The sequence below is a fragment of the Amblyraja radiata genome, chromosome 27 (genome assembly GCF_010909765.2).
Source record: "Amblyraja radiata isolate CabotCenter1 chromosome 27, sAmbRad1.1.pri, whole genome shotgun sequence".
Taxonomy (NCBI): domain Eukaryota; kingdom Metazoa; phylum Chordata; class Chondrichthyes; order Rajiformes; family Rajidae; genus Amblyraja; species Amblyraja radiata.
In genome coordinates, this window is record NC_045982.1 from 27,744,904 (window position 1) to 27,765,825 (window position 20,922).

General features: G+C 41.3%; 1 protein-coding gene across 8 annotated transcripts in view; it reads left to right on the forward strand.

Moving 5' to 3' along the window:
- thrap3 (thyroid hormone receptor associated protein 3) overlaps positions 1-20,922 on the forward strand; it is a 113,690-nt gene that overhangs the window by 88,634 nt on the left and 4,134 nt on the right. For 6 of the 8 annotated variants that reach the window (XM_033045446.1, XM_033045450.1, XM_033045448.1 and 3 more), the window contains 7 exons: positions 2,032-2,700; positions 4,078-4,250; positions 6,793-6,901; positions 12,873-12,957; positions 16,380-16,573; positions 18,371-18,566; positions 19,582-19,731. In XM_033045446.1, the coding sequence (XP_032901337.1) occupies positions 2,032-2,700; positions 4,078-4,250; positions 6,793-6,901; positions 12,873-12,957; positions 16,380-16,573; positions 18,371-18,566; positions 19,582-19,731 (1,576 nt within the window). The remainder of the gene's footprint in view (positions 1-2,031; positions 2,701-4,077; positions 4,251-6,792; positions 6,902-12,872; positions 12,958-16,379; positions 16,574-18,370; positions 18,567-19,581; positions 19,732-20,922) is intronic. The other 2 variants (XM_033045452.1, XM_033045453.1) reach the window with 1 other exon arrangement.

Here is a 20,922-nt window from a genome sequence, read left to right on the forward strand (position 1 = left end):
CTATTGTGCATCCTCAATCGTCATCTGAGACTGGAGGTGCCCTGTTCCCAGCAGGGCTCGGTCTTAAGCTGTTATTACAGTCATCAGAAACATCTTGCAACTTAAGCTTTTGGATGTGGGGTGGTCAAAGAATAAAGGATGAGATTGCATTTTGTTGTACGTGGCTCTTTAACACACGTAGATGACGTGAAAACTGGTGGTGATGTGGATGGCGAGGAAGTTGCTGAATAGGAAGCCGAGGAAGGACTGGATGGAAAGTTGGACAGGCAATTGGCGGATGGAATTTAATCCTGACAAGTGTGAGGTGTTAGTCAATTTAGAAAGTCAAATGGGGCAGGACAGGTACAGTGAGTGGTAGAGCGCTTAAGATTGTTAAAGAACAGAGGGACTTTGAAGGTCTAGTTCACCTGAAAATGGTATGAAGGGTGGTGAAGAAGGCATGCTTGTCCTTATCGGTCAGGGTATAGCATATAACATTTGGGATGTTGCAACTTTACCAAATGCTGTACTGGGATTATTGTGTGCAGTTATGGCCGCGACATTGTAGGAAGGTGATGGTTGTGTTGGTGAGAGTGACAGGAAGCTCACCATGAGGTTGCCTGCATTGGAGGATTAAGTTTATGGGGATAGCCTGAGTTTGTTTCCCCTAGAGTAAAATAAAAGAGTGCCTCATAGAAATGTATAAAATTGAGAGGTAGTAATGGGGCAGTCATATTCTTTCTCAAAAACAAGCCCACAGATATAGGTCAAAGGAAGTTTTCAAGATGATTTGAGGGAAAAGTTTTATGTGGAGTAGTTTATATGAGGAACTCGCTGCCACAGGAGGTGGTGAAATCAGATACGATTAGTACATTTAAGAGGCATTTATACAGCTCCTAAATAGGCATGATATTCAGGCAAATGGGATTAGTCTAGATGAGAAGAAGATCAGCATGAATGCGTTGGGTCAAAGGGCCCATTTCTGTGCTGTGATACTCTGACTCTGGCACATGCGGGCTTATCCTCCATTTAATGCCGCTCCTAAATTGGCATGTTTGAGATGGAGGGCATGGATACTTTGGCTTGATTTTTAGACCCATTTAACAGTGTCTCAACTTCCTATAGCTTTGCAGTTCTCAATGTTTTGCGAGGGACCGTACTCCCAAATATGCAATGTACAGTGAACCATGCACTATGTATTTCCCCATTTATCCATTTAAAACTGCCTTTGAAAGTCTTTAAAAAAAGAGACTGGAGCAAATCGCGAACAACTGTCATATATTTGAGCCCTGTCTATGGTCAGGCTGGTTCTGAGGTGCTCTTTCAATATTTGATTAAAATGGTTTCAAAGTTGGCTACTGTCTGGCAATATCTTGTTCTAATGCAATGTGTAACTGGATTTAACCCCTGCGTTTCCCCTCAATTCTTTTTGTGCAAACGTGTCAAGAGTTTTTTTCCATCTGTATTAGATGGCAAGGAGTAGTCCTTGAATGTAGATGTGGGATTGTGACCTTTAAGCAAGCAAAGGAAAAGTGTGCATTATTAATCTGTAACTTTGTATTATACCTTGGAAAATATGGTTGTGTTTTTAAATGTTCTAGTTTAGCTCAACTGAAACTCTGCCCCAAGTCATCGTCTTATCCTTTACTTCCTTTTTTTAAAAACCCCAGAGCTTTTGTAACCTAATCAGCACATGATATTCTCTATTCTTTTCTGTCTTTACCTTACATTTGTGTTGGCACTTCACCTAAACATCTTTTCGAAAAAGTACTTTAATGGATCTCAAGTTGAGGTCTTGCTCCAAGCTTGGGTAAAGACAAGACCTTTGAGATGGATCCTTGCTGTAAAATCTTCCATTTTAGCCAGAAGCTATATGGCATGATTTCTTTTTCTCTGCATATGTTATTGGGTTTTTAAAAACAGTGAATAAAAAGCTAAAATATTACTGAAGGATAGGGCGAATGGAAGAGAAAAGGAGCAGAAAGGAACAGATTTTTTTTTAAAGAAAGCGAGAGACCAGGCCAGTGCTTACGAAAGGCTTTCTGCTTGCAGTGTGGTGAAAACGGAATTCCATGTGAAAAATATTCCAGAGAAGGGCAACCGTAGCAGCCAATCCCCAAAACGATTCAAGGGTGGAGTTGCAGAGGATTTTGAAAAAGTGTCGAAAGCAGAGATGCGTCACAAATTTAGTTATGATGAAGAGGAAGTGGAGGATCATACTAAAGAATACCTGTCCAAGAACCAAAAGGAATATGGATATGAGGATGAGCCCAGGTACCGGAGCAAATTAATCGCAAATAAAACTCAGGAGAGATATGACGAGGAAGATGAGGAGGAGGAGGAAGAAGATGAGAGTGCTAGGTCACGCAAACGGGAAGAAGTGAATTTCTTTAAGCAGATTGCCATCTCCAAGGAAAAGTTTAGGGAGGTGGATAATGTGGAGGATGAGGAAATGATACCTGAGAGATTTAAAAAAGAGGACCGTTTTCAAACCAAGAAAGTAGATGGGAACAGATACCGGGAGGTATCGCCCATGAAAACATCAAAGTATAAGTCAGGCCGAGCAGAAAGTCCTCTTCCTGCAAGGAAGAGCACTGAGGCCAAAGAGCAGGAAGATGTCACTGCTCTGGAGGAGAGCTCCTCAGTGCTCAAACCAGCTCATCGTCCGACAGAGGTGACACTGAAAATGGATTCCTTGCAGTTTGGCGATGATGTTCTCGGGTAAGAATTGGATTGTGTTTCATGTTTATTTCGTCATGGAGGTTTATGTGGTTTCTCTGCGGCTAATTCTGTAATGATTAAATACTTTCTCTTCCATCTCCCCACCCCACCCTGAAATAGTATATTAAATATGTTAGGTGGGATTCTACATTTGTGTGGGGCTAAGGCCATTTAGTAATTTGTGGTTGCTTTAGAGAGCTGGTTGTAAGAACTTAATAGAACTTAATGCTTGTCATACAGCCCTTTGAAACTGCACTATCATTCAATACGATGATGGTGATCTGATCATCGGCATCAGCTCTACTTTGCCACTTCATCCCCATTCCCCTGATTAGTCTGAAAAAATCTGCCTGTCTCAGTCGTGAATGTATTTTGTATTTCATCATCTACTGCTCTTGGGTGCAGAGTTCTAAAAAAGTCACTATCCTCTGAGAGGGAAACTTGGCTCCAGTCTCAGTTGGGTGACCCTTTAATTCAAGACCATGTCTCATAGTTCCTGATTTCTCACTACTTCAACCTGTTGCAGTGAAGTCAAATTCTTAAAACATATTCTGTAATCTTGATTCCGCTTTGTGTAATTTCCAGCTGAAATTTGTTACTTGCATAAAATTTAAACAACACATTGGTTCCAAGCCATAAGACCAGTGATCCATCTGATAGATTGGTTAAAAAATTGGGCATACATTATAGATCTCGGGGGTGCTGGGGTTATGGGGAGATGGCGGGAGAATGGAGTTAGGAGGGAGAGATAGATCAGCCATGATTGAATAACAGAGTGGATTTGATGGGCTGGAAGGCGTAATTTTGCTCCTATTATGACCTTATGATGTCTGCTAATTGTGTAACAGGCCACTAAAATATTGGTCTTGAGGCCCTCTGCTGCCTTACTGAAGCTTGATTCAGTGACCCTATAATTCTTTTGCATTGTTGTTCATATACCCTCATTTACTCTTTTAGGATTTTTCCCCATCCTTCCCTGCCTCCGTTTGATAATATGCCCAGATCATGTTCAATTGCTGTCTTTTATGCTGTGGAGAGCATCAGCTATTTCTTGACTTTGAAAGCAATTTATCAGAGTGAGCAGCAACTTAAAATTTTTCTCTCCCATGCTTTTTCCCATGCTGCCGCAACACCTCCCTCACCATGGACTGGAAAATGATAGATTATCTATATTTAAATTATTCAGTATCTTCATTATCTAAACTTCAACAAACCTGGTGACTTATCTTTGAGATATTGATGCATGATGGTGATCAGAAAAATGTTACATGATAGAATGAATGATGCCCTTGCTGTACTGAATACATTGAGTGACAGTCAGAGCGTTGCATCGGAATAGCCGACTTTCATGAGCAATTCTTTGTGTCATCCTTCCAGCTCTGCCAACGTCCTGACCCATGAACGACGGCTCTGTCGTGACCTTGTTCACAAACCCAAAAAAGATCAAGAGTTCCGTTCCATCTTCCAACATATTCAGATGGCCCAGACTCGCCGTAGCCCTTCAGAACTGTTTGCTCAGCACATTGTGACATTGGTTCACCACGTGAAAGGTAAGATAACAAGTGACTGACTATTTAGCAATTTTCTCCTTTCAGTGTGGGGTTTGTTTTAATTCTTTTTCTTTTGGGTCTGGTCCCTTTGCAACCATGTAACATGTTAAAATTGTGAATGCTGACAATTATACTCATTATAATCATTATATAAAAAACATCATAAAAAATGCTCATTATTATTCTTGCATCCGTGCTGTAAATCAGTTGTGTTTCGATCACACAAAAGGGCTCAAATAGGGCATCATTTACTTGTAGCCACGACACATAGTGACCCGTGAAACCACCAAACAGTGCTGGTAAATGAATTCTATAAGAGTGTGTGCTGGTTACTGAAACAAGCTGCCAAATTAATGATGTATCTTTCATTCGTATCTGTTTCCTACATCATATGTTTTTGTGACCTCATTCATCTTGCTATTGAATGAACAAAGGGGTGGGGGGAAACCGTACATCTTAATTATTCCCCTCCACTTTTCAATATTCCTTCCATTCCCTAAGTAAAGATGATTTATCATTGAGCATCTTTTATTTAAGCCTCTAGTTTTGGAAGTTGTAACAGTTCTACATCTACCAGTCAAGCCATTCATATATATATTTTAAACTATAGAAGGGCACTTCACAGCCTTCACCAGACAAGTAGAGTCTCACCTTTTCATGATAAATTTATATTGGTCTTCTTCTATACTTTGGGAAATGTGTTTGTATCAGCTCTGTTGTTATCTGATCTTTTTATACAATGGCTTTTTGCTCTGCAGATGGCACAGATCCACCTTGAGGCCCAATAAAAAATATCTCACCATCTTTAATAATAAACTGATCCGTGGACTATGATTGACCTTCACATATTTGATTTGCGGTCCAATTTTATGTTGTAACCAAAAATCTAGCATCTCAAAAGTACTTTTTAAAAATGTGGCCACTAATGCTACAAAACCAGTTTGCAGGCTGTGAACCATTTGCATTTAATTCTCCATCCAGGTTTAAAGTTGAAACATTCAGCAAGTTGGACAGCTTGAAACAAAAAGCTTTCGTGAAGAAAGATAAATGATGATATTTCGGAGACTTTTTTTTATCAGAATAGTCTCATAGAGAATGAAGTTTCCTTGTTTGAGTTGACTTGCGCTCCCAGCAGTTTCTGTGTTTCAGATTTGTCATTTGCACTTGGTGCTTTTTTTGGCCCAAAAAGGTAGGGTATGGGTATCTGGTACTGTTGGTTAACATGTCTCTAATTATTTTCCTATTTGTGTAGAGATATGACTGAATGGAAAAGAAGTGACCTGTGGCATAAGCCTTTTCCAACTTGTGATTTATATCTGGAATATATTAACTCCGGAGCTTTGCAGGACATAACGTGACGTCTTGTTGTGGGATAAGATGGTGCGGGTAACTTCACAAAATTGTTTGGCTGCCGACTGAAGTCATGGCACTTTTACTGCTTAATCGCTACAGCTAAATTGTTCATTGTGGTGATACCTACCAAAGAGTTAAATATTTAAAGGAACTTCATCCTTTATCATCTGGATGAAATTGCTAGATGTCCTCATTGATGATGGATGGATTCCATGTTAAAATGACAGCGTTTGCATTTACAATGTATATTCTGAATATTGATCGAGAAAACCCAATGGATGGTTCGTCTCCAGATGTTGCTGCATTGTGGCTATCGGATGGAAATGTTTGTTACTGGAAGACAAGCTGGCAATTTTTCTGCTGAATGTAGTCTGTTGTTTTTATATCCACAAAGATCCGCTATCGCCAGTCATCGTAAGCAAAAGTTACTGAAAGCTGAAAGGGATTTGAGTTCGTCAGGTTGTTTGAACGAATAAGCACGGATAAAAGAAATGCGATTAAATAAGAAAATTAGGTTTCATTCTTTTATTAAAAGAATCGAAACTTGGAACAAAGTATGTGTGATAATGATGGAGCTGGGAAAAGGAGATGACATTTTGGTGGAGATGAAAAAGAGATGCCTACCAGCATTTGTGCCAGTTATTGTACACTTCTAATCATGATTGTTCTGCAATTTGTATTTTTATGGTAATCTTTTCACGCAAAAACCAAATGGGTTTGAAGTAGTTGGCTTATCCTAAAGCACAAGTGCATAGAAGTGACCGGACAAGAAAAAATGGTCAGCGATATGCTCAAACCACCTACAAAGGAGCTTTGGAAGCCCCTTCGAAACAATGGGTCCCAGTCTCTTTGGAACTACAACTCTTGCAATGAATTCCATGCAATGATTGAGCTGAGACTGTTGGAATTAATATATCACCAGGAGTGCTATGTTTGAGCACTTTGGAAATGAAAACATTAAAATTAGACATCATGGGTGTTCATAAAAAATGTTTTGAGAGGTCGTAGAGTTAGTGTACCAACAGTGTGAGACTGCAATTCACGACAGTCTTCTTCCACTTTGGATGATATTCAAATATATAGTCTTTACCTTCTTGATGGTAAATTTTCTTTAAGATTTGGATATCTCTCATTCTATTCACTCATACATCTCTTTAAAAGACCATGTTTCTTGTTTTGAAACCAACAGAGCATTACTTCAAATCAGCAGCAGTTACATTAAATGAACGCTTTACAATGTACCAAAGGAGAACAGCTGAGCAGGAGGTTCCCAGGCAGAAGAGCCCAGAAATTCATAGGTACCTGGTTTTCCTTTTTACTACTGGCGTATTGGTATGCTTCAGCAATCTTGCGCCAAGACTGTCAATAAAGAGATTCGAGTTTCGATCCTGATATTCAACTCTTGTCAACTGTTGGCCCTGAAACATTCTTTAATTGTGCTGTGAAAATTGAGTGCCCATTGACTTTTCCCCATCTGTGTAGTGTGTGCTGACTTTATGCAACCTGTTAATCATAGTTAGTGAAGAAAAGCATTGTCAGTGAAGAAATGTGATGTTGGTGTCAGTTTTCTTCCATAGTCACTCCTTCCTAAATTAGAAGTTGGGGATTACGTAATGTTCCCACTCATGCTAATCTTTAGGATTAATCTGCTTGTTCTCCTCTGACAGCCTTGGCTGAGTTGATAACATCTTTACCTCTTGGGCAATCAGGCGCTGTTTTTGAGTTATGAACAAGTTTTGGGTGATAGTCGTGTATTGTACTGATGCAGTCTTACCGTGTCAAAAGTGCCATGATGCAGATGAAAAATTAAACTGTCCTATTCATTGTACTTCAAACATTTCAAAGTATTAATGATGAAGAGTGAGGGTGCTTTGTGTTTGTCTGTCTTGTTTCCTTATAGAACCACTTTAGAACTACTATTTTAGCTTTAAAATCCAGACGTTTTCAAAGAGACAAAATCCATAATTTTATAGGTTTGGTTGCGTAGGATGGCAATAGAAGTTGAGGAGGGTTCTCCGGTTCCCATTTCTTAGTACATAAAGTCTTGCCTCTCCACTTCTTTTTCTTGAACAAGTATATTTGCTTGTTGATAATGAAGGGAACTGGATAGTTTGTCCTTTCACTTTAAATTTAATCCAGAATGGTGAGAGAAATGTTTTTCAGTTAGAGAATCATAGAGTGATACAGTGTGGAAACCAGCCCTTCGGCCCAACTCGCCCACACCAGTCAATAATGTCCCAGCTACATTCGTCCCACTTGCCTGCTCTTGGCCCATATGCCTCCAAACCAGTCCTATTCATGTACCTAACTGTTTCTTAAACGATGGGATAGTCCCAGCCTCAACTACCTCCTCTGGCAGCTTGTTCCATACACCCACACCTTTATGTGAAAACGTTGACCCTCAGATTCCTATTAAATCTTTTCTCCTTCACCTTGAACCCATGTCCTCTATTCCCCTACTCTGGGCAAAAGACTCACTGCATCTACCCGATCTATTCCTCTCATGATCTTATACACCTCTATAAGATCACCCCTTATCCTCCTGCGCTCCATGGAATAGAGACCCAGCCAACTCAACCTCTCCCTATAGCTCACACCCTCTAGTCCTGGCAACATCCTCGTAAATCTTTTCTGAACCCTTTCCAGGTTGACAATATATTTCCTATAACATGGTGCCCAGAACTGAACACAATATTCTAAATGCGGCCTCACCAACGTCTTGTACAACTGCAACCTGACCTCCCAACTTCTATACAATACTCTGACTGATGAAGGCCAAAGTGCCAAAAGCCTTTTTGACCACCTTATCTACCTGCGACTCGACTTTCAAGGAACCATGCACCTGTACTCATAGATCCCTCTGTTCTACAACACTACCTAGAGGCTTTCCATTTACTGTGTAGGTCCTGCCCTTGTTAGACATCCCAAAATGCAACACCTCACACTTCTCTGTATTAAATTCCATCAACCATTCGTCCACCCACCTGGACAATCGTCCAAATCCTGCTGCAATCGTTCACAACCATCTTCACTATCTGCAAAAGCACTAACTTTTGTATCATCAGTAAACTTGCTAATCTTGCCCTGTATGTTCTCATCCAAATCATTGATGTAGATGACAAACAGTAACGGGCCCAGCACCGAACCCTGAAGCACACCACTAGTCACAGGCCTCCATTCTGAGAAGCAACCTTCCACCATTACCCTCTGCTTCCTTCCATGGAGCCAATTTGCTATCCATTCTGCTATCTCTCCATGGATCCCATGCGATCTAACCTTCCAGAGCAGCCTACCATGCGGAACCTTGTCGAACGCAACATGTACACAACATCTACAGAGCCTCGCCAACCTTTTTGGTCACTTCTTCAAAAAAAAAAAATCAGTTTTGTGAGACACAACCTGCCACGTACAAAACCACGCTGACTATTCCTAATCAGCCCATACCCATCCAAATGCCTGTATAACCTATCCTGGACATTATGGAGGGCACTGATGTTTTCTATAACAGTGCCCTCCATAATGTTTGGGATAAAGACCCACCATTTATTTGTTTGTCTCTGTACTCCACAATTTGAGATTAGTAATAGAAAAAAAAATCACATGTGGGTAAAATGCACATTGTCAGGTTTTAATAAAGGCCATTTTTATACACTTTGGTTTCACCATGTAGAAATTACAGCAGTGTTTAGACAGTCCCCCCCAATTCCAGGGCACCATAATGTTTGGGACACAGCAATGTCATGTAAATGAAAGTAGTCATGTTTAGTATTTTGTTCCATATCCACGGCAAAACACCCCCACCACCGTGTTTCACAGATGCTTTGGATCTTGGGCAGTTCCTTCTCTCCTCCATACTTTGCTCTTGCCATCACATTGATATGTTAATCTTCGTCTCATCTGTCCACAAGACCTTTATCCAGAACTGTGGTAGCTCTTTTAAGTACTTCTTGGCAAACTGTAACCTGGCCATCCTATTTTTGCGGCTAACCAGTGGTTTGCATCTTGCAGTGTAGCCTCTGTATTTGTGTTCATGAAGTCTTCTGCGGACAGTGGTCATTGACAAATCCACACCTGTTTCTGATCTGTCGGACAGGTGTTTGGGGATTTATCTTTATTATAGAGAGAATTCTTCTGTCATCAGCTGTGCTGGTCTTCCTTGCCTGCCAGTCCCTTTGCGATTAGTAGGCTCACCAGTGCTTTCTTTCTTCCTAATAATGTTCCAAACAGTTGATTTTAGTAAGCCTAAGGTTTAGCTGATGTCACTAACAGTTTTATTCTTGTTTCTCAGTCTCATAATGGCTTCTTGGACTTTCATTGGCACAACCTTTGGTCCTCATGTTGATAAACAGCAATAAAAGTTTCCAAAGGTGATGGAAAGACTGGAGGAAAGACTAGGTGCCGAGAGCTCTCTTATACCTGCATTAGGAGGCAATTAAACACACCTGAGCAATTACAAACGCCTGTGAAGCCATGTGTCCCGAACATTATGGTGCCCTGAAATGGGGGGATTATGTATAAACACAGCTGTAATTTCTACATGGTGAAACCAAAATGTATAAATATGGTCATTAATAAAATCTGACAATGTGCACTTTAACCACATATCTCAAATTATGGAGTACAGAGGCAAATAAATAAATGATGGGTCTTTGTCCCAAACATTATGGAGGGCACTGTACAAATCACAGATTGTGTAGTACAGAGACAAATAAATAAATTATGGGTCTTTGAACCAGACATTATGGAGGGCACTGTATCTCTTGGCCCCTTTTTGCCCTTCTGATGTTCTTTTTTAGTTTACTCCTTAGCTCCCGAAACTCCTCCAGAGATGCACTTGATCCCAGCTGCCTCTACCTGTCCCTTGCATCCTTCTTGTTGTTGTCTAACGTGTCAATTTCCCTCGTCAATCAAGCTTCCGTAAGTTTGTCTGCTTTGCCCTTCACTCTAACTGGGACGTACACATCCTGAGCTTTCTTTAGTACACTTTTAAAAACATCCCACTTAGCCGATGTTCCTTTCCCATCCAACAACTTGCTCCAGTCAACGTGAGCAAGACCTTCTCTCATACCCTCAAAGTTGGCCATACCTCAGTTGACCATTTTAACACATGGACCCTCTCCTTTCCGATCCATAACTATCTTAAACCTAATCGAACTGTGGTCACTGGTCCCAAAAGGCTCCTCCACACAGACCTCATTAACTTGCCCTTCCCAATTTCCCAATACTGGATCCAGCGTTGCCCTCTCACGTGTGAGGGCCTCCACATACTGCTTAAGAAAACTTTCCTGAACACTTTTGAGGAATTGCACCCCATCTGAACCCCTCATACTATGATTTACCAAGTCTATATTGGGAAAGTTAAAAACCCCTACGACAACAACCTTATTAGACCTGCAATCTCCAGGCACATTTGTTCCTGTTGACTATTTGGTGATCATCCCTTTCTGGTTCCTCAGCTCCACCCATATAGCCTCATAGACAAACTGTCCATAATGTCCTCTGAACACAGCCGTGACATCCTCCTTTACCAACAATGCAAACCCCCCTCCTCTTTTTCCCTCGCCCCTGTCTCTCCTCAAGTTCCTGTACCCCGGAACATTGATCTGCCAATCCTGCCCCACCCTTAACCAGGTTTCAGTCATGAGTTACAACGTCCCAGTCGCTCGTACCTATCCTTGCCCTAAGCTCATCTGCCTTACCCGTCAGGCCCCTTGCATTAAAATACGTGCAGTTTAAATCAACCCTCCTTCCTCGCTCTCTGCCTTTCACCTGCCTATTCTGTCCTCTAACCTTTCCCACACCATCCTCCATACCAACTTATATAACCATATAACAATTACAGCACGGAAACAGGCCATCTCGGCCCTACAAGTCCGTGCCGAACACTTATTTTTCCCCTAGTCCCATCTACCTGCACTCAGACCATAATCCTTCATTCCTTTCCCATCCATATACCTATCCAATTTATTTTTAAATGATAAAATCAAACCTGCCTCCACCACTTCCACTGGAAGCTCATTCCACACAGCTACCACTCTCTGAGTAAAGAAGTTCCCTCTCATGTTACCCCTAAACTTCTGTCCCTTAATTCTGAAGGCATGTCCTCTTGTTTGAATCTTCCCTACTCTCAATGGGAACAGTTTATCCACATCAACTCTGTCTCCCTCTCATCATTTTAAAGACCTCTATCCAGTCCCCCCTTAACCTTCTGCGCTCCAAAGAATAAAGACCTAATTTATTCAACCTTTCTCTGTAACTTAGTTGCTGAAACCCAGGCAACATTCTAGTAAATCTCCTCTGTACTCTCTCCATTTTGTTGACATCCTTCCTATAATTGGGCGACCAAAATTGTACACCATACTCCAGAATTGGTCTCACCAATGCCTTGTACAATTTTAACATTACATCCCAACTTCTATACTCAATGCTCTGATTTATCAATGCTAGCACACCAAAAGCTTCTAGCCTCTCACATGTTTCTGTCCTGCACGAGATCTTACCACCCTGCCAATCTAGTGTAAACCCTCCCGTGTGGCATTAGCAAACCTTCCATTAGTTCTTTGCCCTCTGAAGTTTGGAAGTAAAATTGGTGTGCACTTTCAAAATCAATTCAGTGCAATGTTATTCCTGATGGTCATTAATCGATTGTGAATTAATAAGTTTAATTCAAATAGTAAACAAACAGTCCCAGGGGAAATACAAGTGGACCACTTGGAGCACAAACACAGCAGAGGTAGAGTCTTGGGCTTTTTATTTAAAGAGATGGGAACACGCCCCATTGTGTCCACGCTCACCATGGATCACCTGTTCACACTAGTTCTATGTTATCCCACATTTACATCCACTTACTACACATTAGGGGTGATTTACAGAGGCCAATTAACCTACAAACTCACACGTCTTTGTGATGTGGAAGGAAACTGAGCAGGATACACACACGGTCACAGAGAGAACATGGAAACTCCACACCAACAGCATCCGAGGTCAGGACCGAACACAGGTCTCTAGCGCTGTGAGGCAGCAGCTCTACCAGCTGCTTCACTGTGCTGCCCACAATAGCTCGTTCAAACTCTTCACTTGGCTGTGCTGTACCCACTCGGTCTTAGAGACATCAATACCGATACCGAATAGCTGAAATAGTAGGTCTGCTTGTACTCTTGTTAAGCACAACATTTTATTTTTTGCCTCCCATCCGTCAAAATTAATGCGGCATATTTAAGGAGTTTGCTCTTTTGTTCTTCATTCTGATGTTGGTCTCCAATTTTTAAGGCGGATTGATATATCACCCAGTGCTCTAAAGAAACGCATGCATCTCCGTGATGACATAAAGAATCCGAAGGAAAGCAGTTATAAGGTAACTTGGTGTTCAGTTATGATTTTACTAATGATGTGTTTTGTGCTTTTAATGCATGGATGTCGGGTAATGACTGCGTAATGCAAATAACTTAATTTTTGTTTGAAGTTTCTCCTATCATAAGTTTGTGTTTTTCTTTTAAGGCCCCAAAACAATTGTTCTAAAAAAAACTGAGCTGCAAAGTGTTTAATTTATTAAATTAATCCTCACCTCTGTGACGTGCTTAAAAGTATGGCAAATGCTGTCAGAGCCTGTTGAGGTGAGATTGAGACACTGGGAGACATTTTTGGAAAAAAAAATCTTTAGAAAAATGCAAAAATATATAAAAAATGCGAGTGACTGATGCAGGAAAACTACTTTTCTGACTGAGCTGTAAGTATTTTGGATTTTTTTCTGAAGAAAATTTTAATACTTTCAAATGTAGTTGACATTTTAAGAATTCTGTTTTGTCATCCCTGATGTAGTATTAGGATATTTGTACTCATGTCGTGCTCCTTGGAAAATTAACAAATGAATCTAGGCCATTGTGGCATTAGCTGTCTCCAGAGCCTGTATGTATTTTATAAAAATAACAGGAATTCAGAATAAATTTTTGATTTTTATGCCATTTATTTACATGTACGAAAAGAGATTCTGAGTGGCGTACAAAATAAGATATGTTAGGTATGGGGTCCATTCTGACTCCTAGACCTGGTGTCTGGACAATGATTCAACGAATAAACCAGATCAAAGGAGTACGTGAAGGACTAAACTGCCTGCCCCCTTACCATGCATTATAAGTCCAGTTTCTCAGCATGCCTATATTCCTAAATAGTTTTGAATTGTATAGTGAATATGAAGGAAACTGCAGCTCTTTCCTCTTTTCCAATCCAGTTATTACATTAAATACAATGCTGACATTTGATGGAAAACATCAGCGCCACTGTAATCCATATTGTAAGCTATAGGCCGACTCGTCAAATTGGTTTGGATCACTGTGTACGCACTGTTCTCTGCTGCCTGTGGAGACTGGCGACGCAGGTCAAACATACCTGGGATCTACTAGCTATACTAGCAGAGATACATTTTAATGAATGGGCATAACTTACTAGATGATAAAAATCGTCTGGATTTGCTGAGTGCACTCCGACCCCTGTTCATTTATACTTAATAATTCTGGTAATGGAGCTACATGTTAGTTGGTTTCTGAGTCCAGACACAAAGTAGTTGCTGAGTGAACTCAGAGGGAAAGAATTTTCATTGACATGATAGTTCACAAAACAAATTCTAACTCTATTTTCCTTCACCTTCTCTATGTGCCTGCACTTCTCTTTGCTCTTGCTGTGTTCTTGGGGGTTTAATTCTAGTCCAGTCCATAACTTGTCAAGCTCGCTCTAATATTTGCATTTCCTTTTGTTGGTTCAAAGCCTGTACTTCCTAGAGATGACCAAATACAGTGATGTTCATGATCGAGGCATGCTGTAGGTACCAAAAAGGCTGTTAGTGAAATCACTCTCAATACATGTCAGCAACATAAGGAGAAAGGGGAAATGCTGGCTGCGCTGAGCCTTGAACTCATAATTTTAGACATGTGTCAGCAGACAGCCTGAAAAGCAGAGGTGGGTGGAACCTGCAAGATGTCATTTGTACCAGAATTATTTTCCAGATGTGCAAATATCCTATTCGTTCCAGTATTTGTGGACCAGATTTATTTATTTTTTGCCAAAGCTCTTCTGGCAGTTAAGAACTGCATTACTTGTGATAGAACATTGCTTGGCCTGCAAAACCTATACACTTCATGCATGCAGGCTCCTCTGAGCTGGTCGGGGCCTTGCTTTTTAAACATCTGGTCACTCTTAACTGGCTCCGAGACACTGCAAGATGTTGGCTGTTGTTCATTTGCAGTGTTGTCAGTGGGTAATTTTCCAATTGCACAAAACTAAAATTGATGTAAAGAGAGAGACAGATTGCTCCTTGAAGCTGAGAATGAATAAGGAGGCAGGCACAGTCCATGGCAGTTCCTCTGACAGCACCATGGCAAAACATTTCACTGCAACAGAAAAGGATGTAGATCATCATGCAGAGAAGCCAAACTCGTTAGTTAATTCCTCGTGTTTCTCGCTGTGTTTTGAGAATTTATGACTTCAAGAGATGCAGAGATCTGGTTACCGTAACCTCTTATGTCAACTGCTTCAAATCGGAAAGCAACATCTGAATGCAAATTGGTGAAGTGACCAGACCAGCACTCACAAGTGTTTGCCTATCACCCTTGGTGGAAGAATAGGGTATAATATCAGAAAGAGACCATTCAGCGTACTTTGATCCTGATCTAATCCAAATTTTAATTTAATTTCCTGGTTACGCCCTTTATTCCCGACTGAAGTGGAAGCTAATTCAACTGTTTAATTGCTTCAATCAATGTTTATTGGACTGGACTGATCTTTTCCAATAATTGGTGACTGAAGAAGTCACCTTCACCTTTGGCTCCTGGTTTCCAATCAATGATTATTTGAATCATATCCCTCCTGACGCATCACTGTGTTTACAATAGTAACATTTCTTAAAAGGGCACCACCTTGATTCAATTGTTTTCAAATTATTGACCAGCTCCATCAGTCCTCGTTCAAAGGCATCTGATGATAATGTGACTGGAATGAGGAACACATTGAGGGAGGGGGAGGAAACATCTACAGTGTTATTTTAGTCTCTTCCAACACGCCGTCCGACCCTATGTTTGTGGAAGGCCAAGGTGGGATTGACGGGATGCCTTGCGTGGAACAAACTAGTAGTACCGGTGAGGAAATGGAAAGTGAAATTACAAGTTAAGGAGCCTACCCTTCTTACCCACTGCAGGAGTTGGAATAATAAAGAAGGAACTAGATAGTTTACTGGAGTAGCAATGATGTGGATCATGTTTCTGGTCATGTTTACAGAGGTCACATTGGCTTATAAATTCTGCACTCCTGAATCTTATCATCTATGTCAACAGGAGTTCAAATCTACTTGCTGTCGACCATTATTTTATTTTTTACTCGCAAAATATTCTGAAAAGCACAAGACTTCTGGAGAAGGGGGCAAAGAAAAATTGTGGTGTTTCTGAATGATATAGATTTTTATACCTCATACTTTGAGGCAGATTGTTATATTGTGATGTGGGGTTATACTTGCAATGCAGGTAACTGGAGATTGACTATGAGGTTAAGAAAAAAACTAGGGAGTAAAGGCCATATCTGCAGCTTTGCAACCAATTCCAACCAATTCTTGGCTGTGCACACATTTTCCAGGTGTGCTACAGCATTACTGTGAAGCTAGTCAGATGAATTGCAGAGTAAGTCATGGAAATGTGAGTCCACATTGTCATCTCCTGAAGAGGTTTGGGTTCTTCAACCTCCTTCGCCAGGAGTCTATTTTAAATGCACTTGTTTTTATATTGAACCCGACAGGGAGAAGGAAAATTAAGGGATGAAATGGATGACCTTCGCCAAGATATTGAGCAACGTAGAAAATATAAAAGCAAGGAAGGAGAGCATAAAAAGGATAGTTCCAAAGACTCAAGGGATTCAAGTCATTCACGTGAGCGCTCAAAGGAAAAATCTGGAAAAGTTGCTAAAGCTTACAAGGAATCGAAAAAGCCAAGGTAATATTTCATTTCCTTCGTTCCAATGGATCACATGTCTCCGCTCAGTCTCTCCTTTCCATGACTACATGGGCCTTACCTAATGGGGAAACAGCAGTCATGAATCTGGTGAGATACTATCTCGTGCTGCTGAAATTTTGTTTCATTTTGAGTCATACTGACCCTTCACCCAACTCACCCATGCCCAACCAAGATGCCTATCTAACCATTTGCCTGCATTTGACCCATATCCCTTCAAAACGTTTCCTATCCACACACCCGTCCAACTGCCTTTTGATGTACATGCCTCAACCTACATAGTCTGGAAGGTCATTCCACATATGTACCTCCTATGTGTGAAAAGGTTGCCCTTACACCCCCAGCCTTCCGGAATCCTATTAAATTGCTCCTCTCATCTTAAACATTTGTTCTTTAGTCAATGATTATCCAACCATGGGAAAAGGGTGTATTCACTCCATCTATACCCCTCTTGATTCCTTAAATCTCCCTAAGGTTACCTACCGCACAGTCCCCTACACTCCAGGTTCTAGCCTGCCTAACCTCACCCCATAACACAGTCCCTAACCCTATAACTCAATCCCTTGAGTTACTTAAAAGCACCTTTCCTATAGCAGGGTGACCAAAGCTAAAAACAATACTCCCGTGCAGTCTCTCCAACTGGAACACAACATCCTAACTTCTGTACTCGATGTTCTTACTGATGGCCAGCATGACAAAGTTAGAAGGTGATAGAACGTTCTTAAGAAACTTGTGGAATCTCTTAGCTTTGTCAGGCAAGACAAAGGAAAATCCTATCTCGTGTCCTATTTTTCTCCAAAAATCTATTCTACATCTTTTGTACTTGTCCAAGGATTTGCTTGACACCAGCTGCTGATACTTGGTGAATGTCTTTGTTTTCTGACTAGCACTTTAATAAGGGTTAAAAGGGTTTAATCCATGTTGTCTCTGAACTCTCCCAATCACACCTTTATAAAAAATCTCCCAATTGCCAGACTTTCCTTTACCTGTGAAGAACATCTCCCAGTCAACCTATGCACGTTTCTGTCTAATGGCCCAGTTTAGGACTGGCTTTATGGACCAGACCTTTCTTTCTCCATAACTATTTAAAAACTAATATAATTTGAGGGTCACTGGTCCTAACATGTTCCTGCTGCTGATGCTGCAGTTACATGCCCTACCCCATTCCCAAGTTAGGAGGTCTAATGTTGCGCCCTTTTGTAAACATATCGTTTACAAAATCTTTCCTGGACATATTTAAGAAATTCCAACATTCAAGCCTTTGCAGTGTGAGATTCCCTGTCAATAAATTCCCAATGTGCGGGAAGTTAAAATCACCTTTGACACTTTCTTTTTTAATGCCACCTGTGATCTCCCTACATTTTGCTCCTAATTTCTACTGACGTTTGGGGGATCCTCATAATACAACCCCATCATTCTTACTGCTGTCTCTGATCTCACTGCATATGTCTAATCTGGATGAGGCTGAATCCCTTAACAGATTATGGTATTTATTAAGTGTTAATTAATGCTTGAGAACACATGGGTTTAAAACAAAAGCGCTCAAAGTGCTGGAATAAATCAGTAGGTCAGGCAGTATTTCTGGAGAACGTAAATAGGTGATATTTTAGGTTGCGACGCTTCTTCAGTCTGAAACATCACCTATTTATGTTTTCCAGAGATGCTGCTTGACCAACTGGGTTACTCCAGCACTTTGTGTCCCACTTTTTAACCAACATCCACAGTTCTACATTGGGTCTAACAAAAAAACGTTTTAAATCTTTATGTAACTTTGAACAGGAAGCGCAAGAAAGCCAGAGCAAGGTCCAGCTCTTCAAGCTCCTCATCTTCTTCCTCTTCCCCGGGGCACGAGGCAAAAGAAGAAAGAGAAGAGGGGGCAGGCCGGGAAGAACCCACTCCTGGCTTTAACAAAGCTCGCCTTGGGACAAGAGAGTTCACCGGCCCACCGACTCGAGGCCGAGCACGTGGAGTTTTTGTAAGCAAACACTGAGCATTGATGGTGCCTTCTGCCGTCACATCTCTAGCATTAGGACTTCCTTGATTTCTAATTTTTGGACAAAATGGGTGACTGCTTTTTGTAATATTCAGATTAAGCGACTGAGTTTGTGTTCAAATCTGGCCCAGAATCGCCCAGTCTGATACTGAAGTGATTTGAGAGTTATTAACTCTTGTATAGAAATGTGATTAATGTACCTTCTTTTCTAGAGCCCAGGATTGGAGTTAAGTGTCTTCAAATGATTCTGGTTGGAACCACCTCATCCTTGAATGGAAACAATTGCTTGTGGGCTTTGACCAAGTCCTAACTCTGTATTGACACTGTGGCACAGAGTTCCACATTGATTTTTTGGGAATAGTGATCTTGGTTGGATATCAAGGTTAAGATGCTTCCATCCAGAGTTTCTATTTAATGCCCATGTCTGACCTCCAGCTTGCGTGATATTTGCTCCTAATTTATACAGAGAACCAAAGTAGAAACCCACAGTTGTTTAGCAATTAGAAGTGATACTTAGAGAGAGGGTTTTGGGGTGGTTTTACTTCTAGCCTTTGTGACTTGACCCGTTGCTTTTTCTTTCTCTTTCTCACCCCCCCACCTCACTCTCCTGTTCTCTCCCCCCCCCCCTCCCTCTCTCATGGCAAAACAGTGCTTGAATGCATCTCTCCCTCTTTCTCTCCCCTCTCTATCTCTTTCATTCCTTGCTCTCTTTTTTCTCTTTTTTTCTCTTTCTCACTCTCTCTCTCTCGACTAGACAGTGCTTAGGAGTTCAGAGAATTGAGATCCTTTGCTGCATGAGGGCACTATCATAAAATGGCAGTGTTTGGGTGGAGTTGCATGACCAAGTTAGTGTGAGAAAGCCACCTCCACCCTGTCACCATGGTACATTGAGTCAGTTTCATTCTCTGTCACTGGTACTTGCATCAAGATCTGAAAATGTAACCCGTTGAAGTTGAATACCTGTCCCAATCACGCCTTCCTTTTTATGCTAATGCAGCAGTTCAGAATAAGAGGAAGAGGATATGGCAGGGGAGCGTTTCCTGGTCCCAGCAATAGCAGTAACCCAGGTAACACAACCTTCCAAAAGCGACCCCGTGAAGAGGACTGGGATCCCGAGTACACGCCAAAAAGCAAAAAGTACTATCTGGTACGTGTCCACAAGCATCCAGGCTCAGGCCTGGGTCAGTGCCATGTTCAGTCTGTGCTGAGGGGATTTCAGACAATGTCCTAAGTAACACAGGGATAGGCAGGTGTCCAACCCCCACCCCCCCCTCTCCCCCCAAGAGCTCAGCAAGTTGAAACAGTGAGTGATTGATGTGCATAGAGTAGATGTGGCAGGTTTGTGTCTTTGTATTTAGAAGTGTTTTTGATGTCACTGCGAAATAGTTGAGTCCTGAATCGTAAGTTGTGCCTACAGAGCAAATAGGGTGTAATGTAGGCTAAGGCTGTTTTGTAGTGACACCAGGAAGCACTTCTATCCTGGAAGGGTGATGGGCACATGGAAACCTGGAGGCTAGTCGGAATCAGGGGGTCAATCAATTAAAAGTTTCACAATCCAGATGGGCAAATCTTTGTCAGGCAAAGTTTATAATCCATGACTCACTCTGGATGGAAGCACCTTAATCTTGTACAGTTGCCATCAGGCACTGACCCAATTTTTACCATATCATATTGGCCATGTGCTACAGGGTTTCATTTTGAGGCTTGGTCTACCTATCAAGGTTAAGATGCTTCTATCCAGAGTTTTCTGTTGGAAGTTCACCTCAGTATTAAAATGCTGACCACTTGCTGATATAGCTATTGCTGCAAATTTGTACAAACATCTGTAATGGAAATATCGAACCTGTGGGTTGCCAGTGTCACTGAGCAGCTTTGGGGAGAGGGTAAAGTACAAGTGTAACTGCTTAATAGGATTTAATAATTTATCACTAATCCAAGCACGTCATTCTTTTTCCCATGCTGGGAGAGAGAGTTAAGCAAAATCTACTTGGTGTGTTAGTTTGGTGGGGGTTAATGGATTATCCTGTTGCTTAGAGAGTAATTGAGCCTCATTTTATGTCAATTGTCTTTCCACCCTACCTGGGGAATGCAAAGGTGACTGTGTCCTCGTGACGTGAAGCCAAAAGAACACAGACTTGTGGGAGCTAATTGGTAGAGGCACTGTCTAAAGCTGAAGCACACTTCGAATATAATTGGCAAGAGCCATTAAATTTACAGCAGTGTTCATTTAATAGTAAATACCGGCTTCTGCTACAGTATCAAACCATCGTCCTCTGTCATGCGCGTTAGTTTGATTCCCTGTATTCCTGCTTCCTTATGGGAACTCATTTTGTCTGTT